We start from the raw sequence: 25415 nt of genomic DNA, 5'->3' as shown, positions 1-25415 counted from the left end.
CTTCACACGTGTGTTGACACGTGTCGACACTGACATGCGTGTCACACATATCGATATTCCAATCAAAACTTGTAACTGTACTGTTAGAACTGTCAATGAGATGTTATTGTACCGAGTCAAGTGAAATACTATTTATTATCGAATATAGCATTTACCTCCTCTTTTATTATTAGCTCTTATTTTATTAATAGCTCTTCTTTAACTAATATTTGTTGTTATCCTCCTAAACCTAAAATACTAAACAAACACTTCTTCCAATATTTTATTCATAGTATCCTATGCGTAGCCGACCCCAACTAGTTTGGGACAAAGGCTTTGTTGAGTTGAGTTGAGTACCCTATGGGTCTCTCTGTCTTGGTGCATATTGGAGATTGAAGATAATTAAATTAGATTGATGAATGCACTGCACTATTATATGATTATCTCATGTTTCTTCGAGACTTATAGTTGCTTAATCCTAAGGTTTATTAGTTTGTTAAAAGAATATTATATTTATTTTGCTGCAAATTATTATTAGTAATCAGTAATTTTACATGTAAGTATGTGTATGAGCGTGGCCCCGTTTTTAGATTTTTAGGGGTTGCCATGTCAGACACCTCGTATCAGTGTCAACACTTGACACATGAATCCACGTCCACAAATCATAGGTTAAAACCATTCTCTAATATCAACTTATGAGAACAAGTGCAGCTCACGAGAAACCACATTGATTGGTTGCAGTGAAAATATTTAGAAAAATCAAACAGACATAACAACTCTTGGACATGAAAAAAATTTCTCAACCATCGCTAAGCTGAACTCGTTAGGTAGGACTCTACTGAAACTTTTGTTCCCTTTTTCAGCTCAGACACCATGACAATATCAGCAAAAAATGAGTAGAAACAGCTCTGATTTATGAACAAAGTATCTGAAATATTACAATTACAAAAGCAAGCTCAACATTTCTCATAAATTAAGATTTCACCGTGCTAATCTCGTTTTAATCATATCGAGTAGCTCTACAAAGCAGATCATAAATTCATTTGCAATACTCAGGAAAAGACACACTTACATTGATCTGTGAACTTCAAATTCTCTTTAAGAACTTGAAATTTCAATTGATGACCTTTATTATTCTCTCCACAACATATATGTACACTGATTGGTAGTGTTCATTATCAGAAGTGAGACGATAATTTTTTCCTTCTCATTCTATCGTTTGATAGTTTAGATTGACCATGATGTCTAAGTTTGTAAATATCATGTGGACGAATGCCGATAACAAGCGGGTAGAACACGAACAAAAACCATGATCACAGGGGGAGAACTGAGCTCCTGTTTCGGATATGTCTGGATAACAAGAACTTGCCACCACTTGAGAAAGACCTTTTCATGGAAACAGGTCCTTTAAGCAGAGATTTCCCTTTAGAACTATTAGACAGCAGTTTGAATATGCTCGGATTTCGACCATGCTTAGGAACGATGACCTTCAGCCTTGACAGTTCTGCTAAATTGGATTTTGTCCGACCTCTTGATTGGGCACCTATAGCCGATGAACTTTCTTCAGAGCCTATTGTGAGGAGATTAGCCAATGATTTATAAATCATTGTAGCAGTTGCCGAATCCAAAGAAACAGACCTCCTAATTGGCTCTATCTTTCCATCTATAATATCCATTGCACACTCAGCAGCGCGATGGTTGTCTGTTAAATCGCTAAGTCCCTGATCATGTAACTCCTTTGCAGTTTCAGAATACCCTCTTGTATTCTCATCCTCTAATTCAAGTTGAACGTCTACGTCAAAGTTCTCATTCTCATCACTTCCCAAACTCAAATTGTTAGAACTCTCCATCTGGGTATCACTTGCAGAATCAGAAGAATTCATATTGGGGTCCATAGTTGAACAACTCGCGGTATTAGAGACAACATTAGCACGGCACAAGGGGCAATTGGTGTGGGATTTCAACCATGTATCTATGCAAGGGAGATGAAAGGCATGGCTACACTTGGGCAAAAGCCTAAGATTCTCATCCTCTTGGAACTCATTCAAACAAACTGAACATTCAGTCCCTTCTACAAGACCCTCACATCTCTTGTATTTACAAATAGTTATAGATTTTATGACAGATTCATCAAGACCAACTGTTCTGACATACCATATAAAATCCATGGGGTTTTGATTTTGATTCTCTTCAAGTTCTTCATGGGTTCCCTCAAATTGGGGTGGTGGGGGCCTTCTTGTGGTATTCCATCTTGAACAATACTTTATAATGATTGCATAGTAGCTTATAACAAGTAAAGAGCTTGCAAGGATGGCTACTATGATTATCACAATAGGAGAAAAAGGGTGTTTTGTTGTCTCTATTTGTATGGGAGAAGGAGGAGGAGGTATTTCCAATGGAGGATAATTAGAAGCACAAAAGAAAACATTGTGTGTTTCATTCATGCATGAAGAATACTCTTCAAACAAACTCCTCCGAAAAAAACCCATGAAGCAGAATGATTAAAAAAACAGAGAGGACAGAGGGATTACCTTTGATTTGAGGGAAGAGATGGGGATTTTGATGTGAAAGAAAACCAAGCTTAGGGTTTCATTCTCCTTCTGAAAGGAAACTTCATTTTGCCGTGTTCATCTTAAATGGGTCAATGGACTTTGTTTAGTTGAAGTCAATGGTGGGGTGTAATCTGAGGATCTGGCCACATGATCCACTAGAAGAATTATCTGTATTTAATTAGGCTCCTAATATTGGCATTACTTTTTTTTAATAATTGCACAAACTCAGCTTGTCTGTTCTTCTTTAACTGGCTTTTGAGAGCTTTTTGGGAGCTGTAATAACATTTGACACTGCTTATATAAAAAGACAAGGTGGGTTCGTGCTATTATCAAAACAGGGTAGTGCCAATATTAGAACCTGTAATTAGAGGAATTTTATAACTTGGGACACCCCCCTCTAGTGTAAAAGAGTAGTCATAAGTACACTAGTGTAGGCTGTCCCAAGTAAAAAGAAGGGTTGCAATTTTATGCCCTTGACGATTGGACCCACTAGGAAGATGATCTTGACCGTTCATCTGTAGGTCCCCCATAAAGATTACATGGCCCCAAAATTGTGCTATTGACTGATCCTACCCTTCCCATCATTACCTGAAAATGGATGGTTAAGATTTGACTGGAATTTTCAAGACATTGATTGCCCTCGTGGGGCCCTCATATGGACGGTGCAGATCATGAAAATAGCAGTTCACATTCAAAGAATACGTATTATTTAGATATTATAATTTTCTGATTGGTATGATTTTGGGAGATTGAAGAAAAACTTGGGTCCTATCAAATGGACGGTCCTGATCAATCTAGATATTAGAATTTTCTGATTGGTATGATTTTGGGCTATTGAAGATCAACATGGGTCCTATAAAATTGACTGTCCCGATCAATCTAGATATTAGAATTTTCTGATAGTTATGATTTTGGGTGACTGAAGATCAACATGGGTCCTATCAAATGGACGGTTCCGATTGATCATTAGGTGGGACCCACTATGTATATAATGAGGGTTTCGTTTTGTCTTCATACTTCATTGACTGGACAATCATGGCGTCCATGAATAATTCTTAAGTGGCAAGAAATTTCCTAGGTAATCTGTCCCTATCTTGAAAATAAATACTATATTTGTACAAGGCTTTACGCTCAAAGAAGGAAAAAACATAACAAACACAAGACGACACTGCAAAGTAATAAAAAAGGGAGAGAAATGTTCAAGAAAAGAAAAGAAAAGAAAAATGAAAAACCTAATCTTCATTGAAGGCGTGGGATGTGTGTTTCTTTAGTTTCCATGTTTGGCAGCTATGAAATTTTTTTCATGGAATATTAGTTTACCAAGTGGCTGAAAAATAATGAAAAGATAATCTTTTTCCTATTTTAGATACTTTTCACCGGGGTGCAACTCATGTTGGGTTGGGTCGCGTTGAGGCCGACCCGACCCAACCCGAAAACATTTTCCCAGCCCAACTCATTCAATGAATTTCAAATAAGTCGTATCTTGCTCAGACAAATCAATAGAGCTGGGGTTATAGTTGAAGTAGCTAGTATAAAACCGAAATAACTAGTTATAGTAGGCATGAAAGAGCTACATGAGATACGTTCTTTTATATATATATATATATATATATATATATATATATATATATATATATATAGGGGAAAGTGATTGTGAGCGGCCCCTCATATAAGCTTATATGAGGTGACTGCTTAAAAATATGGTGGGCCCACATTTTTGGGGTGATCCGAGCCGGTCATTTGATAGGCCTTGACGTAGATAGGGGATGCCCAAAAAATCAGCTCCATAGGATCATCCCAACCCTACTAACTGTGGAGGTGAAAGAGGGGGAAATGGGTGGGTATAAATTTGCCCACTTACCCGTCCATTTTCCCCTCTTTCACCTTCACAGTACGAAGGGTTGGGATGATCCTATGGAGCTGATTTTTTGGGCACCCCTTATCTACGTCAGGGCCTATCAAATGACCGGCTCGGATCACCCCAAAAATGTGGGCCCGCCATGTTTTTAGCGGTCACCTCATATAAGCTTATATGAGGGGCCGCTCACAGTCACTTTCCCCATATATATATATATATATATATATATACATATGTTTATAAAGCACTTAGCTAAGTTTCAATTTTTGGGGATCCAACCCCAGTTCCAGCCCGGCGGGGTAGGTTCAACCCGATCCAACAAGAGGAACAATTTCCTCAACCCGACAAAACCCAATCCGACCTGATTTCCATATTGAATCGTGTTTAGACCATCTAAATATGTTGGCCCCACTTGTACTTCTGATGCCAGTATTTTTCCGTAGACAATATGCATGGATGTGCTATAATTCATCTAATTAAGACATTAATGGATCCATTATAGAAAGTCAGAAATGAAGGATCAATGATATAGTGATGCGCTAGTTTCTAGTAAAGACACCAATGGATCCAATATAAAAAGTCAGAAATTAGGTGCATAAATATAGATTGAACACTACCGAGAGTGCAAGTGGCATTCCTCAAAAGACTTAACTATTACAAGTCTAAAAGTAAAAGACTAAAAGACCGGATCTTTTTTTGTTCATGGGACTTTTGTGGAATTTCTGCAAGAAACCCACGTTTGGTTGCTGGGCCCAAAATAATCCCAGGAAGCAAAATAACCCCACACGAAACCCTACCTAGGAACCAAAAATAAGTTTGCAGAAGAATTGTTTTTATTCCCAATAGTTCAAGCAACCAAACAAAGCATTTTTTTTCCCACCATAGTCCGGTCAACCAAACATGGGATTTTTTATTTTACCGGGATACTTCCAGGGAGTTTTCTTTTCCACCAATCTCCTAGGGAGTTTTTTGTTCCACAGGAATCCCAAGAACCAAAAAAATTCCGGCAACTAAACGGAGCAGAGCTAAAACCGTAAATATTACTAAAATTTGAAAAATAAAATAAAATAATTGGCAGGAAATGGTCGGGTTACAATTCGGACCAGATTGCCCGATATCCCAACCCGATTTTCAGTCGGGTTATGAATTCCCAACCCGCAACCCAACCCGAAAAAATTCAACCCAACCCGCACAAAAATCGGGTTGAACCCGACCCGAGTTACACCCTACTTTTCACGCTTTCGTCACTCATGCCTCTCCATTCATCCTCTCCCACTACTGGATAAACTAATATTTCATGGACCGGTACGTGTGAACGCAATTTATGTAAAACTATATATTTTATGAGTAATTTCTACGAGGCAAAAATGGAGAGACTAGTAGAATCAAGAGCTTAAATTTGTACGTTTTCTGTTGTTATCAAGATTACATCACATGCACATCCCATCTGTAAGATCAATTCTACCTTATCAATGGTCAGCAATTTGAACATTTATAAGAAATTTAATAACCTTGAGGGCTACCTAAACTTTTACATTACATATAGTTTCTATAGACAGATATGCAAATGGTTTTGAAGTAACACATGATTGTTTGCAAATAATTATAATAGCTTTTCAAATGATATAATTAAAGACCAACTAGGCCTTTGGGTCCCACTGTATATTAGAGATAAATTTAAAATAAGGGCAGTGATAAATCGACCCCCCAAAATGATAAATCGACTCCCCATGTGTCTATCTCTCTCTAATCCAGAGGAGAGAGAAAGACACATGGGGAGTCGATTTATCACTCCCCTAAAATAATCTTATTTGCAAATAAGAACTAATTTGGTTGGCATCCAAAGAGGTAGTCTAAGCTCAGGGATTTGCTAGGCAATTTTGCGGATAGCAATTTTGAAGCTCACTTTGATAGGAGAGAACAGAAACATGCTTACTTTTTAGCAGATTTTGTCTAATTCATTTAATTCATCTGAGGGGCCTCTTCTCTCCTGCAAAAGTGAGGCGCAAAATAGCTTTGAACTAAGTTGCGTAGCAAATCCCCTAAGTTTATTATAGAAATGAACAACCAAATCGATAGGTTCTACATGTTCATCCATCTAATTAAACAAACCGATTGGTTTTGGTTGTTTTTTAAAAGAATCTGACTTGATCAAAGTGGGCCGAAAAATTGTTGCCTCTGCCACTTGGTTCGAATTAATTTGAAACATTTGTAAAATACTTAAACAAGGTTGCAAAGTTGTAGTCTGAACTAATATCTTATATGTAAGGTTTCAGTACTAGCAAATGCACAGAAATAATTAAGTCGCAATGTAACATATACATGAGGATAAATTTTATAAAAAGTGCACCAATTTTACAATAGAGGGTTTCTAGATGCACTCCAAACAGGGCCTTAGTTTTTGTTTTTTTTTTTTTTGAATGGTCAGATTTTATTAGAAAGAAAAGTCCACAACCAAGGTGCTCATGGGATCAAAGAGATTAAGAAAATGAGAAAAAGTACTATACAGAGTAATACAGCTCAAGGGGGTAAAAAAACAAAAATCTCTAATGGTATAAACACTCCAGCTCAAGCTAGCCAGTTTGCCTCTCCATTCGCCGATCTCCTGATTTGACAGTAACAGATTGGGTGACTATCCACGCAGTCAAAGATCTCATCAATTAAATGAGAGAATCTTCATGAGTGAGGAGATCTCCTGTCCAACCTTCTGATAACATTAAGGGAGTCTCTTTTCACTATGAGATTGTCCAAATCTCTACCCTCCATCAATCTAATACCATGAAGTATCGCTCTGACTTCTGCCTCGTTTGAATCGTTGATTCAGATTAGCCGAGAGAATGCCTACCTGGTGGAACTAAGGATGAATGTCAAGGAGAGAGCTAGAGACAATTCCAATAATTGCTCAATTGTGCTATAGCAGCGGAGGGACTTCTCCTCCCGAACCGAGAGGGGTTTCAATTGTGCGTTTTCCGGATCCTCTCACAAGAGAAAATGGATTAGCTCATATATTATCCCTTATCCAAGACCGTTGCAATCCAACGGGTAATAACACACTCCATGGAGTAACACCAATATGGGAACTATGAGATTGATGGTCCAGATCATAAAAAGATAAGTCCCAATGTGTAACAGTGGGCGTGCCTCATTGTAATATAATGCTATAGCTTCCTACCGAAGCACTCCTCGTCATTGCTATATAACTTCTTTATTCGGCCAATGCAGGTAACAAGGCTTGCTTACAAAGGTATTGAGTCATTCTCTTATTTGTTCTAATTATATTGGCCTCATCTATCTCCTAAAGGAAGCTTTTTTGTGAAGTGGTGAACCGATCTTGCAAAACACGCATCCATATAATAGAAATCAAATACCAAACTTTTACCAAACCAACCTTATCCTGATATTAAGGCAGTTATCAAAACCTTCATATGACTAAGGGTGTCAATGAGGGGACCCTGAGACCGATGAATTCAAGGATCCAAACGTTGATGGGCAAGATTTGGGCACAGCAGTTGGATCCAAACTATGTCCATTGGATCCATAGCCTAAGGTCCGGAAATATTTTTTATCGTGACCAAGACATAGCCACAAAATCTGATGGAGTACCCTAGATCCGAAGGAAGAGTGCTAATGCACGAAAATATCCTATTTAATTTTGTTCATTTGTCTATTCATGAGGAATATTTTTGTAACACTTAAACACATAGGTTTTTTGCTTCTCGTTTCGATAACGATGCTCTCTATATCTCTCCCTCCAGACGGTCTGATTTGAATTTAATAGGGACCAACACTCAAAAAGTAGGAACCAAAAAGGACTATGAAAAGTGGCTGACTCATAAGTTACTCAAATGGATCGGACTATGAAAAGGAGATGACCCATAAGTTATTCAAATGAATCGTGACCAAGACATAGGTGGATCCTTTTACAAGTAGCTTCCACACTTCCGGAATAGGACTCCAGCCTTAAATAATTGGGCAAACCACCCCTCCCCGATCCTAGCCTCCTAGTGACCAGGAAAAAGAACTCTAGAGGCGGATTATGGGTGCAATCATGTGATTTATCTACAGGTACTGCAAGTACTGTCAAAACCTTTGTGGGGGACACCGTCCATGTGAAAATGCTCCTAATGCTAGGGGTGCAACTTGGGTCGGCCTCAACCCGAACCCGACAGGTTCAACCCGATTTTGGCTTGGGTCGGGTTGGCATTTCCTCGGGTTGGGTTGGGTTAGGGTTGGGATAAGCCAATCCGATTTAATTTCGGGTTGGGTTAGGGTTGAGGCCTTGGCAACCCATCCTGCCCCGAACCCGACCTCCGTCCTCTAATTTTATCTTGATTCTCTATGGCTTATTGTATTTTCTATTTGGCCCAAGGTGAACCGACTCAACCCGACCCGATTTTTGTTAGATGGATTGGGTTAGGAATGAGAGATTTAGAGGCGGGCTGGGTTAGGGTTGACCATCCTGAACCCGAGGCCTGGGTTTGGGTTGGGGGAATGCCATCTCGGGCTAGGCCTCAACCCGATTCAACCCGACCCGAGTTGCACCCCTACCTAACGCAAAAGACTAGAAATATAATAAGACCATTCTTCTAGTGGGCTACCACCAGATGATTGTGGGCCATGGTGCTATGATGAGCGTGCTCCATCACTTCATCAAGGCCTCCCAATATTAATGATAAACCTTTTTAAAAACCTTAAAATGACGCCTTCAGATTAATTAAGGATTGATAAATTTCTTGTGATCACCAAAGCCCCACCTTAAGGGTTTTAATTGCTATTTGGCTGCCATGTCAGCAAAATCCCTCATTTGGTTGCCAATATAGCATTGAAATCCTTAGAGACTACTATAATTGCATGTCTGCCGATGTGTCAACCCTGTCTCCTCCCAAAGATATCCAATCCAAATTCCACAAAAAAGGTGAAATTTTGTTTAGATTTATTGGGAATGATGCTCTCTCTCTCTCTCTCTCTCTCTCTCTCTCTCTCTCTCTCTCTCTCTCTCTCTCTCTCTCTCTCTCTCTCGTGCCTTTATATTGGTAATGACACTCCCTACCACTACTCTACGAGGTTGATAACCAACTACTTACCAGTATTCTACGACGTAAGTTCCAGGTAAATCCAAGGCTTGTCTCCTCTCTGTTGACTAGTTATAGAAGTTTCAAAGTTTTTGACAAGGTGAGCATGTCGTTGTAGATTGGTCTAAAAGTCATTCATGCAGCCCATGCTTGGAACTTTCCACCTTAGATATTCCAGCTTGTCCTAAGTAATAACAAATACCACGCAGTCGTTTATATGCTATAATAGCATTCCTATTCTTGGCCATGCTTTGCATCGGGTGTAAAATGATGGGCTCACGCCTTATCAAAACATGTGTTGTAAAATGATGGGCTCACGCCATATCAAAACATGTGTTGTAAAATGATGGGCCCTGCCCATGCTGTGCATCGGGTGTAAAATAATTCACTTGGTCCTATTTGGATGGTAGGAATTATCTGGAAAAGTTTTGAAAGGAAAAATACTTCTGAATTTTCTTACTTATATTTTATACACACAAACAAAAGATGGGTTGAACCAACCCTATTCAATTTTTACATAAGGGAGCCTTTAATTTATTATGATATCCGTCTAAATTAGCCATAATTACATTATCACCCTATAAATTGTAGAAAAAAAAAATTTCCTAAGAATTTTTTTTTTCCATCTAAAATGTCTTTCTTTTGAACCAAACAGGTTCAGAAAAAATTCCAGAAAATTTTTCCCTGGAAAATGTTTTCTAATTAAAATTTTCCATGAAAAGAAAAACGTCAAAGGAAAGAAACACACTTAGGGGCCGTTTGGATACGCGGATTTTAGAATCTTGGATTTCCTCCAAATTGTAGTTGGGAGGTAAGAGAAGAAGGAGACCAGCCGTCATTTTCTATTTTCTCACCTTTCTTTCTGTCAGCAAGAGAACAAAAGATCATCCCATCTTTCCAGGTTTTAGAAATCTTAGGATGTGGAAGAGATTTCTATAACCTGGATTTCTTACTTAAAATTCAAGAAACGCTGACAGGACATCATGCAGCAGAATGATCATGAACCATCTTTTACGTTGTTTTCAAACTAAAACTTGGATTCTAAAATCTGTGTACCCAAACGGCCCCTTAGTGTATATTATATGAGATTTTATATGGTGTGTGGTGGTATAGTCCAGTTTTTTCATCAAGTATTGTACGGCCCACTTCATAGGATGATCGAAACCGTTAATTTGTTTGGCCACAACATAAATAGGTTGCACCTCAAAAATCATTTCTATAGGATGATCCTAATCGGAGATCTTAGATCGACCGGACACTGTGAATACTTCTATAGATCAGAGCATTAGGATCATCCTATTGGAATGATTTTTAGGGAAAACCTATTTACACTGTGGCCCAACATATGAACAGTTTGGATTATCCTTTGAGTGGTCCGTACCGTACTTTTTGAAAAATAGCCACACACCATATAAAAACTAGATAGATACATACATGCATGCATACATATAATTTCAAACACAAATTTACCCCTAGGAAACGTGTTAAGACGTTTAGGCCCTGTTTGTTTTGGATTTTGAGAACTGATAAAAATAAACATATATTTGAGCCCAATAATCAGTTTTGGACTCACAATCGGTTTTCAAAATCCAAACAAATATGGTCTTAGCTTACTAGCAGCATATGAACCGTCAACCAACCCCATTTGGAATTAGATTGCTTAAAGAAAGAAAATTATGTAGTTTCCACACTACTCCTCTGGATTTGGGAAGCCTGAAATCAAAAAAGAGTAATGCTTGAAGAGTTGGGGACACGGCAAGAGAGAGACCCATACTTAAAAAAGTTAGCCAAAAACCTCATTTATGTCACGCCATGCTGAACAAATCAACGGCTGAGAAGACTCCATTACTCAATCCATTGGAAAAAAAACTGCACCCTTGGACTATTTATACAGCATATGAACGAACCATTTGCATGAGGAGAAACAAAGATTTGGATTGAGTTTTAAGGTTGATATAGTGATTAAGGACAATGTCTATTCTAAGATCAATTGCTTCTTACATCTTTAATCGCCTTCCTCGATGCGGATCTCAGGCTAATATCCTTTCTCATAAGGTAGAGAAATCCCCGTCGTTACAAAGTTACAGTTTCTCAACAAATAAAGGAATGCACTCGTCCACAGGCGAACAGGGAGCGCATAGTAACCTCCATGCCAATTTGTAAGCTAGTTTCAATCTAAACCATCCCATTTTCATTTCTTCTCGTCTTCTAAAGATGTTGGCTTAGTAGGTATCCGTGAACATGGGCCAAGTGGGGCAATTTTTAAGTGAGTTGTTATATAATGGATACCCATGTTTTTCTTTAGACTCTCGTTCTTTCGTCTATTTCAATTCTTTGGACGTAAAGATGGGGTAAAAGGGGATTGAGACTCTAGCTCAATGGTCAAGGCTTTGTTCTTCCACCCAGAGGTCGGAGGTTCAATCCCAGCTACCCGGAAAAACAAATTTTACGCCCATTTTCAAAAAGGGCCTAAATTTTGGTCAACACGTCGAGAATGTAAGGCTATGTGGCAACCATGAATTTTTTTTCCACGGAATATTAGTTTATCAAGTGATGAGAGAAGTGTAGGGAGGGTAGGAGAAAAGAGAGACTAGAGAGGGCATGAGTTAGGGTGAGAAGAGGCTGAAAATAAATTATATTTCTAAGTGGAGTTCCCTCACCCACCCACCCCCCCTCCCCCACCCCCCACTTAATTTTAGCTTTTTCTCACCTTCTCCTCAATCTCTCTGAGGTCTCTCCCTCTCCCACGCTCCCTCACCATTGAATAAGCTAATATTCCATGTAAAATAAATTCATGTTTGCGAAGCATGGACTTAGGAAAATATTAGGCTTTAAGACTAGATATCAAGAGATGAACACTTTTATCTTTTACATTGGATGTATAACATGGTCAAGTGAGCCAAATATATGTCACTACATCAAAGTTGGCTTCCCAAAATATATTGTAAAGTTATTAATTTTGGAATGGGATTTTTTAATTAAATAGGTAATCAGAATAGGGATCAGAAAAGGATAGTGATTATGATCCCTGATTCCGGTCATCCGAACACAGCCTAAGGGAAATGATTTCAGCGCTCCAACGTTTTGATAAACATGCGCTCCACATGTTTGCGGTGTAGTATTTAAGGGCTTTAAGAGCTTTTTGAGAACCGTAATATTCTTCTGACAGCCCTTTAAATACTACACGACAAAAGTTGGAGCGCATGTTTACCAAAACACTGGAGCGCAGAAATCATTTCCCTATTTTTAATATATGGTGCTATATATGGCCTTTTGTCTGCCATGGTGCATGTTAGAATTTATCAGTTAACAGCTTATTTAATTTTGAAAATATTGATTCTGTACAGAGAAAACAACGTTCAACCAGCAGCTCCAAAGCCCCCAAATCCCGGTTTCCCTCTCTGGTAATATTTTACATTGAACTTATTATTGGGCAGATATTGAAATTTTGATTCTATACATGGATTTTATAATCCAGGATTGTAAAATCCTGGATTTTACAAGCTAAAACATGAATTTTATAAGCTAAAACCTAGATTTTACATTTATAGGATTGTAAAATTCAGGTTTTAGCTTATAAATTCCAGGTTTGAGCTTATAAAATTCAGGTTTTAGCTTGCAAAATCCAGGATTTTACGTATTAAAAAATCCACGTATACAAACGGCCAATATAGTTTTGTATGAACTTAAAAGGTTAGTATTTCATGCAGGGCGCGATGGGTTTTGGGGTCGATATTATCTCTCTCTCTATCTCTACCGTTTATGAAGAAAAAATTGATGAAGTTACAAAAAATAGAACGTAAGAATTTGGATACATCTTTTTCTCAGCTAAAAGAAATGCATACTATTTAGGCCTGGTTTGTTTTGGATTTTAAGAATGGATTGTGAGGCTAAAACTGATTACTGGACTCAAAATTAAGGCCCTCTTCGTTTAAGATTATGGGAACCGATTGTGAGTCCAAAACCAATTATTGGACTCCAAAATTAAACATAATTTCGGGCTCAATAATTGATTTTGAACTAACAGTCAGTTAGTATAATCTTAAAAGAACATAGCCTAAACATAAATTTGAGTACGAAAATCAGTTTTGGATTGACAATCGGTTCTCAAAATCCAAAACAAACATGGCTTTAGAGATAGCTAGATTAGATGATGTATATTTATGCTTAGATTGGACCTTGGATGTCTAGGTAAGGTAGAAAATGTTGAAGAGGTGATAGAAACTGCGGCCGAGGCTGTGGAGGAGGTTGCAAAGGTGGTGGAGAAGGTATCAACAGAGGTGGCCGAGAAGCTTCCCGATGATGGAAAGATAAAGGATGCAGCTTTGTTGGTTGGGCGTGTATCCAATGAATTTGCCAAGGATGCCCAGACAACAATTGACTTCATCCACAAGGTCTATCTATGTACTAACCATGTTTCTTTCCAGTGTTATTCGTTTTCTATCCATTATTTTGCTAGGGTAGGGCCCAACATTTTATACCCGAACATAGCATGGTTGTGGGCCACCATTTTACGCTTGATCTGGAGGGGTCCACTGTTTTACACCTCATGCTATGATAGGGCAGGGCCCACCATTTTATGCCTTGTGTTTTGATGGGTGGGCCCGCCATCTCCACTCAAACCCATGCATTGGGTGGGCCCCATCATTTCACACCTCAGGTTATTGTTGGGATGGGGCCACCATTTTCGCATCATGTTTTTATGGGGAGGGGCCTACTATTTCAGGTTTTGATCGGGCGGGGCCCACCATCTCTAATTAAACATATGAATTAGGGTTGGGCCCCACCATTTTATACCTCATGTTGTGATGGTGTGGGACCACCATTTTACACCATGCATAGCATGGACCTGAAATACTAGTAATTCTATATAGAGGGTTGCTACGAAGACGGGATCCCGTGCTGAAAAAAAGCACGGGATCCTCTAACTGGCAGGAATTTGATGTTCATATGGTGGTGTAATTGCAGGTCGATGAATTGAAGCAAGAGGTAGAAACACTCGCGGAGGCGATTATTGGCCACAGAAGTAAATTTGAAAAAACAGACCATGGAAAATAGGGGAATTCAAAAGAAGAAGATTTGAAGAAACAGGCCTTGGAAAATTGGAGGATTGAAAAATATCCTTGTTGTTAAAGTTTAATTTGACTTGATGAACTACAGATTCTCTTGTGAAAAAACAAAATACATGTTCCTTGTGTAATTATAGATTCTCTTGTAATAAAGCAATATACCATGTTCCTTATGTAATTATTAGATGTATTGGTTCAGTAGACATGTTATATACCAAGGCCCTGTTTGGATTGTAGAAGTTTTCTGCGAAAAGTTTGGTAAGGAAAACTTTTTAAGAATTTTTTACTTTTCCATTGTAGGAAATGTAAACTTTTCAAGATTGTGCAGGAGAAAAATAACTTGAACGAATGCAGTTGAAAATTCATTCAGAGAGACATTAAATTTAGGGAAATTATATCAGCAATACTATACTTTAATAATTGCACAAACGTAGCTTGTCTTTCCTTTCTAAATGGTTTGTAAGAACTTTTTGGGAACTGTAATAACCCTCGACAGCTCTTTAAATAATAAAAGACAAGATTGATCAGTGCAATTATCAAAATATGGTTTGGGGGTAAAAATCTGGCATTCAAGCAGAGGCCGACACGTGGCTTAAAGGCTTTGAGGGTCTTCTGAAAACCCTAATACTACATCCTAAGTTCATAGCTGCCTAAGAGATAATCATATGAACTGAAATTTTAGGAAACCAGCCAATTAGGAGAGTCCCAGAAAGGCAATTTTTCTAATTGAATCAAGACTCTACTCTATAAAAGAGGGATCAAAGCTCAAGGTATGCATGTTCATTCAGCCATTTTCATATTCCCAAGCTCTCAATAAACTCAAATTGTATTGTTGCCCTTTTTACTTAAAGCATCAAAGCGTCCTTTCTGAGTCCAAACTTAGCCTGTTTTCCAAAGCTTCTTTTTGTTCATAGGTCATCTTTTTTGAGAGCCATCTCAACATTGTTAGTTGTCCAAGAGCCTAGTTCAGATTTCAGAGGCAACAATGTTATTTCGCTCTAAAACATGGAAAGGAAAAAAGTCATTGGAAAAGATTTTCTCCCCAAAATGTTTTTCCTTAATTCTATAACCTTTATCAGCAGTGCTATTGGGCTTTGTTCCTTGTAGGTAAAAAATGGAAATATCTAGATATTGGCACTCCCAAACCCCACCTTGTTCTGCTCGTTTCTCCAAATCATCATCTAAATGTAGCTTGAAGCAATGCTTTCTCAAAAGGAAGAGAAATCCCTTCGCGCGATTCTCTTGCGCCGATGTCGCTCGCTTTAAAAGGGCAAATGGAGAAGTGTTAAAAAACGCAAGCATATATCCTAGAGTACTTTTAGGTATGCACACTTATAAATTCTCTATCACTCGTCAATGGCCAACATATTATTAATGAACTCTACAATTATGAAATACACCATGAGATCAAACTCAATGTAGAAACAACGACAATGTGAGATGCAAGAAACATAAATATTGTTAGTTAAACCCAGATCGATCAAGGGATCAAGGTGCATTGGAGTGCCTTGGAACATGCAAATAACAAAAAAATTTCATCCCTTAATCAAAATCAAGGATTTCTAGTTATTAGATTTTCTTTGGTGATCAAAATTAAATACATAAGGGACAAATAAATCATACCAAATTGATTACTTGTATTCTCTGCTTGATCTACTTCCCGTTGGCTCCGACACTGCTCAAACGTGAACGGCACGTAAGTCAAAGTGATGGCTCCTCTTTGATTGCTCAGACTATAGTGAGTCTCTTTGAAGAACTCTCCTTGAATCTTGAATGGAGAATTAGAGAAGAATTTTTCTTCTCAAAGTTTGGTGGGGGAAGAAGATGAAGAAAACGATTTTTTTCAATTTTGTTTCAAGAACGAGAGAGAGAGAGAGAGAGAGAGAGAGAGAGAGAGAGAGAGAAGAGCGGTATGCAAAAACGTTCAAGTGTGCTTCTTCTTTTTTCTTTCTAAGTATTTATGGGAAACCCATTAGAGTTGGATGTCCGAGTCACTTTGGATGCACAACTCTCTTGGAAAGTTTCCCTTACCCATTAAACTTTCTTAATTGAAAACAGTTTTCAAAGAAATATCTTTCTTTTGTTTCCAAAAAAAATATAGAAATTATTTTAAACAAGGAAAACTCTTTTCCTCTTGAAAATTGTTTCCAAAACAAATAATTTAAATAAGGAAACCTTTTCCTTTTTAATTCTTCCTCTCTTATTTCTCAAAATTAGAAACTCTAGGTTTCTATTTTCATTAATTAATCTCATTTATTAATGTAGGAATTATCCAAAGTAGAATTCCAAAAATAGAAAGTTCCTCCAATGCTTAATTCAATTAATCATTCTCCATTAATATGGAATTATCCAAAGAAGAGTTTCAAAATTAGAAACTTCTCGTCCAATGAGAATTAATTAATTAATCTAATTAATTAAATAATCTTCGTACACCCCTACTATGGTATATACACCTAAGTGCATACACCACAGTTACGGTGTAAATTCTTCCTGTATCAAATACAGTTAATCTAATTCATCCATGAAATTCATAAAATCTGAAATCCGGATTCTCCAAGAATCCTTGAGGGTCAATTGAGTTATGAATGGGATCGTCGAAGGGATCCGACGGTCGATCATGCGGGACCCATAGAGTCCCACTGCGACCTTACTCTATAGTCATACTACAGTCGCATTTAGGTAAGTGGCCCTCATCGGGACATTTTCTTGAAGAGGATCGTCAGATCATAAATACCCATAATGACACATCATATGTGTACCTCCTACCTCCAATCCTCAATTACCGGGCTAGGTCTTACGGGGGGTGGATATTTACTACCCCATGGGCCCACCCAAGGTATACTTTCTAATCCATAAGCCTGGGCCCGCAAATGCATTTGCAAATTCCTTCGAAAAATAACCAATGTTTTCAAAAACATTTTGATAAACATTTTATCAAATTGCTTGGCCAAGCTAATTTATAGGCTCGTGTTGTCATTGAAAATGTAAGTGACATTCCTCTATATAAGAGGTGGATGATTCCATGTTGGGCATCCCTATTAATCTCGTGGGTTTACCGTATGACCCACTGCTACCCTCAAGAGATTCCAAGGGCCGTGATTAGATAGACTAAAGCCATAGAACGTACCCATAGACCAATATGATCCCTTAGGTCTAAGGACATAAGAAGTATCTTGTCTGAATATAATACCATTATCATTGTATTTTGTCCACAGGCTATTCTAATATGATCTTATTCAGTACGCAAATTTTTCACTATACCCATTCTGCCTACTTAGGGTCTACTACTCTAACAACCGAGATAGGTCATCCTAATTCCGGCTGTGTAAAAGAAGAGATGTCCAATATTTACTACCCCATGTGAATCCATGGGCATGACATTCCTACAATGCTGCCTAAGTTTACACATGTGCTAATGTAATAAAGCACATAACACATTCCTTTAATGTACCCATTAACTGTCATGAAGTTAATTAATTAATCATATGCACTACTAAATGATTGGCTTTTAGGGCATATAGTCTAACAATCTCCCACGTGCGCTCAAAGTCAGTTATGCATACTTCCTAGACCCATTTCCTCTTACTGTTGCTCAAATACCTCAGGGACTTGGTCAAGGGACTCTCCATGCTACCTGCTGAAGCTAATTTTTTTAATGACTACTCCTCTGCTGACGATCTCATGTATCACAGGATACTTCCGAAGAACGTGCTTTGTCTTCGGGTGAGACCTCGATTCCTTTGCTTGAGTTGTGGCTCCACTATCATCATAATGGACCTTTCAACGAAGGGGATAAATCAAAGTTCATTCTAGAACTTCTATAGCCATATTGTCTCCCTTTGTCCCATCACATGCAGCAATGAGTTCTGCTTTAGCCATGGAGTCGGCAATGGTGTCTTGATTATGTCTCCTCCAAGTCACCAACGTATTAGCTAGAAAATATGAAATCTAACTTCATGCCATCAATGTCAAACTCGAAGCCTGATTCGGTATCCCGAGACGATCACATCATCTCCTCCATTAGGAATTTTCTCAAACGTCCTTAATGGTAAATCGATCAGATAGTTATATCTTAGCGCTGGACAATATACTCACATCATTCACAATGAATAGGATATTATCTATGTATAGTATTAATAACATCATAGCACTACCACTAACCAGTTTGCCCATGTCTTATGAGAAGCCAAACTGTTTGACTTCCTCAACAAAACAGAGGTTCCAACTGCAATACACCTATTTCAATCCATAAATGGACTTCACCAATGTACACATTTTTAGATTACTCCTTTTGGCAGGGTAAAAAAATATCATGCTGAAGCACATATATATGCCTTCTTGAACGTTTCCATCCAAGAAGCCAGTTTTGATGTTCATCTACCACACTTGGTAATCAAAGTGCGCTACTATCGTCAATAAGATCCTATTAGAATTTAGCATGGCTCTAGGCAAAAGGTTTCCTCACAATCAATACTAGCCATTTGACTATAGCCCCTTTCTACCATAAGCCTAGCCCTGTAGGTCTCCACCTTCCCACCTAGGTCTTTCTTCTTCTTGTAGATCCATTTGCATCCAATGCGCCAAGAACCCTCTGGTGGATCCACTAGAGTCTAGACCCCATTGGAATACATAGTCCATTTGAGATTTTATCACGTTTAGCCATTTGCCTGTATCGATGTCCAACATTGCCTCCTTACAGTTAAGGGGATCCATCTCGACCCCCTTAGAGACTATACTATAATCATCACCCAAATAGACAAATCTATGAGGCGGCCTGATCTCCCTAACACTATATCGGAGTATGGGTGTTTTGTTAGGTATAGTGTATTTTCGCTCAACGTTCTCATGTGTCCTCTCCATTGGATTTTCATGTTGCTCTTTTCAAGGCTACCTTATTCCTCTTGGTAGCACTAAGGGGGAACCCTTTTCCCAAAGTACAATATTCCAGCTTGCAAAACAATTTTGCTCGTCTGGGTTACAAAACCAATAACCATGTGCCCAATAACACACACCTTGTCTCCAAACTTGTCACCGTCTATCTTTTACACATGGGCTGGACAACCCCATATCCTCAATAGATTCAATGTGGATTTTCTGCCCGTCCGTACCTCATATGGAGTCCTAAGCACCGACTTAATTGAGATTAGGTTGAGAACTTAGAGCACCTTTTCTAAGGCGTAGCTCCAAAGAAACATTAGCACATAGGTAAAACTCGTCGTCGAACCATGTCCAATGAGGTTCGGCCTCTCCTTTCTACAAGGAGGAGTCCACTGAGAGATGATTCTACTCGTCCATAAGTAGTCCCCAAATTCACCCGAGAGGTTCTCTCCTCCTCCAAGCATGGAAGAGCATTAACTTACTTACCTAATTCTCTACTTAATCCTTGAGTCCCTTGAACTTTTCAAGGTCTCTGACATCTGTCATTTCAGGTGCAGGTAACTATACCTGGGATAATATGTGAAAACCACAAAGTAGACGAACCCACCTTTCTACAGATGAAAAAAGGAGTCTACACATGTTAGTATGAATCAAACCCAACAAATCTTCTGTCCTTCCACACTAGCCGGTAAGGGATTCATGATCATGTTAGCCTGCAGACACGATCCACATGTTGCATAGGTTTCCATTTGGATAGAATCCAATGGACCATCCTAAAGCAACATAGTGATCCGTTGCAGGTTAATATGACCCAATTGAAGGAGTCAGAGATGATTTAGGTTTATAGTGTCCCGTTCCTCGTTGGACCTCGAAACCGTCTACCGCTGCATTCTCAATATAATTAAAATAATTCGAGTAGGGATGTATAGACCATCTATCGAGGTACACTTCACAATTAAAATCTTTCTTGTTTTGTAAAACATTTTTATCAAAAGAATTTGCATTCTAAAACAAATCAGTTTTGAAAATAGAAATTAAATTTCTCGTCTCCGAAGGTACCGATAAATAATCTTCTATCATTAATTTTCTGCTTCCAGAATAAGTTAACTTAAACAATCATATAGTCTCGACTGCAACCATTGCGTCATTCCGACTTGTAGGAAGAGCTTCCCTTCAGTTAATCTTCTGCCTCCCTTGAACCCTAGCAACACCTTGCAAACATGTGAGATCACACCACTGTTTTTTCTAAATATATTGGCCTTTATCTTCTTCTTTTTTCGTAGGTTATATTGGCCTTATCTTTAAGGAAGGTTTTGTAAAGGGGTGAAGACCCATCTTATAAAACAAGCATTCATATGATAGAAATCAAATACCAAACTTTGACAAAACCAGCCTTGTCCTGACTTTAAGGCAGTTATATCAAAACCTTCATATGGCTAAGGGTGTCAATCAGTTGAGCAGAGGGTCTGACAAATTCGAGGATCCAAACGTTAATGGACAAGATTTGGGCACAACAGTTAGATCCGAACTATGCCCATTGGATCCATAGCCTAAGGTCCATAATATTTCTGATAGTGACAACCTACCACAAAATCAGATGGAGCTTCCTAAATCCGAAGGAAGGTTGCTACTTACAAAATTGTCCTTCATTTATTTTTTTTCATTTATTTCTATTCACGATGGATATTTTTGTGACAAGCAACATCTCATTTTTTTTGTTTTTTGGCTTGTCGTTTTGATGACTCTCTCTAACCCTTAGCCCTAATTGTGTACAATGTAATTAAGACATGAGACTCTCTCTAACCCTTATGGACGGTCCAATTTGAAATTAATCATGACCAATACATAAAAAGTAGATCCAAAAATGACTATGAAGAGGATCCCACCTACAAGTGATCCAATGGATCATGACCAAGACTCCAAGAGATGGGTGGACATTAATCAACCCTTAGAACTACATTGCTTAACGCAAGAAAATTATCTTGGTTTCCACACTACTACTGGATTTGGTAACCCTGACCTCAGAAGTGAGTTATGCTTGAAGATTTGGCCACCCGGCAATTGAGAGAGCCATGCTTAAAGAAGTTGTCCAAAAATTACATCAACGGCTGAGAAGACTCCAATACGCAATCCATTGAAAAAAAAAAAATTCACCCATAGACTATTTATACAGCATATCAATGAATCAACTCCACATTCCTCATCAGAAATCTCCATTTTGTATTGAGGGACTCCGAGTAGTTTGGAAAAAATAAAGATTAGTCTTGGGTTAACATCTATTTTAAGGTTCATATAGTGATTAAGGACTATGTCTATTATAAGATCGGTTGCTTCTTACACCTTTCATCGCTTAGATCGCCTTCCTCAATGCGGATCTCAGGCTAATATCCTTTCTCGTAATGGAAAGACATTCAGGTCGTTAAACTGTTATTGTTTCTTGACGAATCAAGGAATGAATTCGTCCACAGGCGAACACGGAGGACGCAGTAAACTCAATGCCAATATGTAAGTTTCGATCTAAGCCATCCCTTTTTCATTTCTTCTCTTGCCCTCTAAAGATGTCGGCTTCGTATGAATTCTTTAGCATGAACCAAGTGAGGCAATTTTTGGTTTAGTTGTTAAGTAATGGATACCCATGTTTTTTCTTTAGACTATGGTTCTTTCGATGTAAAATGGGTGTAAAACAAATTTTACGCCCATTTTGAAAAAAAGAGCGTAAAATTGGTTTAATGCATAATTTATGTCCGGAGTCTTATGCTATGTTTGGCAACCGTGAAATTTTTTCCACAGAATATTAGTTTATCAAGTGATGAGAGAAGGGTGGGGAGGGTGGGCGAAAAGAGAGACCTGACAAATAGGGGGAAATAAATTGTATTGTGAATGGAGATTTTTATCTCCCTCTCCTACCCTCCCTCACCAATGAATAAGCTAATATTCAATGAAAAATAAATTCAGTTTTGCGAAACATGGACTTAGGAAACTATTAGGCTTTTCCAAAGAGATATCTAAGCGACAAACACTTTTATCTTTCACACTGGATGAATAACATGGTAAAGTGAGTCACTTCATCATAGCTAGCTTTCCAAAGACCAGATTTAGTTTCAACCCTTGAACAGAATCGATCAAAGGGTGGAAATGACATCCGGGCTAAATTGAAGGGGAACAGATATCTGCTTCCCACTCCAAGATGTGGTAATCTGATTCCACCCCTGTTGGAATGAGACTTTTCTTAATTAATTTTTTTATTTTAATTTTTTCCATTCCATTTCCAAGGTAATCAGAATAGGGATCGGAAAAGAATACCGATTCCTGACTCCGGCAATCCGAACGAAGCCAACATGTTTATAACATATGGTGCTATATATGGCCTTTTGTCTGCCATGGACCCATGGTGCATGTTAGAATTTATCAGTCAACATCTTATTCAACTTCGAAAGTATTGATTTTGGAGATTTTATACAGGGAAAACAAACTTCAACCAGCAGCTCCAAACCCCCCAAAACCCGGTTTCCCTCTCTGGTAATATTCTACATTGAACTTACTATTGGGCTGGTATTGAAATTTTGATTCTATACACACTTAACTTTTGTACGAGCTTAACAAGTTGGTATCTCATTCAGGGCAAGATGGGTTCTGGGGTCCATATTATCTCTATTTCTAATGAAAATACTAAAAATAGAAAGTAAGAATATCTTCACTTTTTTTTCTTGGCTAAAACAAAGGCATTATATTTGGAGAATGATTGGATAGTGCATATTTATGATTAAATTGGATTTTGAATGTCTAGGTGAGGTAGAAAATGTTGCAGAGATGATAGAAAATGCGGCCGAGGTTGTGGAGAAGGTTGCGGAGGTGGTGGAGAAGGTATCATCGGAGGTGGCCGATAAGCTTCCCGACGATGGAAAGCTAAAGGATGCAGTTTTGTTGGTTGAGCGTGTATCCAACGAAGCGGCTAAGGATGCCCAAACAACAATTGACTTTATCCATAAGGTCTATCTATAATTCTATATATATTGCCTATGAGGAATTGTCTAAGATGAGTTGATCACACAAAATTTCAGCACAACTTAACTATCTAAGGCCCCGTTCTTTTTTTGGATTTTAAGAACTGATTTTGAGTCTAAAATTGATTAATAGGCTCAAAATTAAATGCTTTTGAGCAATGCACAACATAGTATGTACAAGGGAGCTCTTCGTTCATGGCATGAACAAGGTCCTATTAGTAAGGGGGCGGGGAAATTCATGTTTTATAAGAAATTTCATGTATGAAATCTATAATACCTCTGGGCAGATGGAGAAGTTCTCGAGGGTATTCCTTCTATTCTAAACCCATTGTTGTCCTAGTTTCCTCGCCGACACGAAAGGGCGGTGGTGATCTAGGTTTCACGCAACGCACGATTTCATGAAAGGGCGGTGGTGATCTAGGTTTCACGCAACGCACGATTTCATTTATAGTTTCATTTGACATTGTGATGGAGTACATAGCCTACGATCATTGGCTTTGATCATGCCACTGGGCATTTGATTAGGACATTGCACAATGGTCCAAACACTTTGTCTATAGGGACTGATATCCACACTACCTTTTTTTTATAATGACACTAATCACCATGTTTTTCAACTTTTTAACCTCAAAAGTTATTATGATTCCCAAAAAGCTCTCATCAGCCAATCATAAGAGTGGAAAACATGTTTATTAATGCATTTATAAAACCATGTTAGTGCATATATCAGTCCCCTATATGTACACATAATTTTCATTCTTTATATAGGCTATTGATATTGGCACTACCATGTTTTAATAATTGCACATTTTCATCTTGTCATTTCTTTTGTAATTGGCTTCATGGAGCTTTTTGGGAATTGTAATAACCTTTGACAGCTGTTTAAATAATAAAAGACAATATGAGTTAGTGTGATTATCAAAACATGGTAGTGCCAACATCAGTACAATGAGAATTGTATAAGAATATGTTTACATAAACACCTGTACGCACACGCGAAAGGGTACAGTCATTAATGTAGTCTGCTAATGATATATTTTATCATGTACTATAAATTGATTAGGAAAGTGCACTAGTGACTACACACTTCTTGGGTGCATTTAGTCCATGTACACTTATAAATGGAATGTATCTGGCAAGAATTTGATGTTTATTCGTGTAATTGCAGGTCGATGAATTGAAGCAAGAGGTAGAGACGCTTGGAGCCCATCATCAGCAACTGAAGTAAATTTGATAAAACAGACCATTGAAAATAGGAGAGTTGAAAAGGAAAATTACAAAAAACATATCAACGAAAGTAGCGGAATTGAAAAACATTCTTTTGTTCAAAGTTTGGCTTTGACTTGTCAAATACATGTAAAGATCTGTACATTCTCTAGTTGTGTTTGTTTGATAAAGTAACATCCAAATCCTTAGAGATTATCGGATAACAAAAAGGTGTAATAATTGCATGTTTGGTGACTTAGCGTCACTTTTTTTTCAATATGAAATATCTCAAAAACGACAAGATTTCATAGGTATCTCTCTCTCTCTCTCTCTCCCCCCCCCCCCCCCCCCGCATCCAATCAGAATAAAGGTCATGGTTTTCCCAAAGTTTACATGACATCCAAAGCCCTGCCCCCTTCCATAGACTTTACTTCCCTAAAGAATGCTTAAGCATCCAAACATACCCTGTTTGGATTTGCATAATTTAACTACAAAAAATGTTTGGAAAGGAATTTTTTTTCAAGAATTTCCTGCTTTTCCATTGTTTGATACATATGAAAAAAATAACTCGAACCAATGCACTTAAAATCTTTTCCTCTAATAATAAGTAATAACAATCTACTAACAATTGGATTACTAATTCAAATATTTGTTTCTTTATTTTCCTCTAATAAGTAATATCTGGAATCGTAATGGCTTGAGGTTGCAACTCGAGTTGGGCTGGTCGGGTTTTCTAGAACCCAACCGAGAAATTATCTCGGGACGAGTCGAGTCGAGTTTTTTGTGGGAAACCCTGA

The 25415-nt window shown here is 38.1% G+C and overlaps 3 protein-coding genes across 3 annotated transcripts; 2 read left to right on the top strand and 1 right to left on the bottom strand.

Moving 5' to 3' along the window:
• Positions 1-872: 872 nt before the first annotated feature.
• On the bottom strand, positions 873-2652 carry LOC143857771 (RING-H2 finger protein ATL52-like). The gene has a single exon (XM_077368247.1). The coding sequence runs from the start codon at positions 2466-2468 to the stop codon at positions 1293-1295; it is 1176 nt and encodes a 391-aa protein (XP_077224362.1). The 5' UTR covers positions 2469-2652; the 3' UTR covers positions 873-1292.
• Positions 2653-11385: 8733 nt separating this feature from the next.
• LOC143858306 (uncharacterized) lies at positions 11386-14749 on the top strand. Its single transcript, XM_077368958.1, has 5 exons — positions 11386-11620; positions 12809-12865; positions 13172-13260; positions 13653-13855; positions 14430-14749. Exons 1-5 carry the CDS (start codon positions 11433-11435, stop codon positions 14517-14519), a joined length of 627 nt encoding a protein of 208 aa, XP_077225073.1. The 5' UTR covers positions 11386-11432; the 3' UTR covers positions 14520-14749.
• A 6868-nt stretch (positions 14750-21617) lies between these two features.
• LOC143858154 (uncharacterized) lies at positions 21618-24921 on the top strand. Its single transcript, XM_077368790.1, has 5 exons — positions 21618-21913; positions 22871-22927; positions 23029-23090; positions 23196-23398; positions 24581-24921. Exons 1-5 carry the CDS (start codon positions 21717-21719, stop codon positions 24638-24640), a joined length of 579 nt encoding a protein of 192 aa, XP_077224905.1. The 5' UTR covers positions 21618-21716; the 3' UTR covers positions 24641-24921.
• Positions 24922-25415: the final 494 nt, after the last annotated feature.

The sequence above is a fragment of the Tasmannia lanceolata genome, unplaced genomic scaffold, assembly GCF_043159265.1.
Source record: "Tasmannia lanceolata isolate RefF3 unplaced genomic scaffold, GAP_Taslan_0.1 ptg000025l, whole genome shotgun sequence".
NCBI classification, from domain to species: domain Eukaryota; kingdom Viridiplantae; phylum Streptophyta; class Magnoliopsida; order Canellales; family Winteraceae; genus Tasmannia; species Tasmannia lanceolata.
The sequence above is the reverse complement of the archived record's forward strand: the minus strand, read 5'-3'. Positions and strand labels throughout refer to the sequence as shown.

Excerpts from the sequence above, each read along its gene's own strand:
- LOC143857771 (XM_077368247.1), bottom strand. The coding sequence starts at position 2,468 with ATGGGTTTTTTTCGGAGGAGTTTGTTTGAAGAGTATTCTTCATGCATG.
- LOC143858306 (XM_077368958.1), top strand. The coding sequence starts at position 11,433 with ATGTCTATTCTAAGATCAATTGCTTCTTACATCTTTAATCGCCTTCCT. Across the intron at positions 11,621-12,808 it reads AGTAACCTCCATGCCAATTT|AGAAAACAACGTTCAACCAG; the intron begins GTAAGCTAGTTT and ends GATTCTGTACAG. Across the intron at positions 13,856-14,429 it reads CAATTGACTTCATCCACAAG|GTCGATGAATTGAAGCAAGA; the intron begins GTCTATCTATGT and ends GTGTAATTGCAG.
- LOC143858154 (XM_077368790.1), top strand. The coding sequence starts at position 21,717 with ATGTCTATTATAAGATCGGTTGCTTCTTACACCTTTCATCGCTTAGAT. Across the intron at positions 21,914-22,870 it reads AGTAAACTCAATGCCAATAT|GGAAAACAAACTTCAACCAG; the intron begins GTAAGTTTCGAT and ends GATTTTATACAG. Across the intron at positions 23,399-24,580 it reads CAATTGACTTTATCCATAAG|GTCGATGAATTGAAGCAAGA; the intron begins GTCTATCTATAA and ends GTGTAATTGCAG.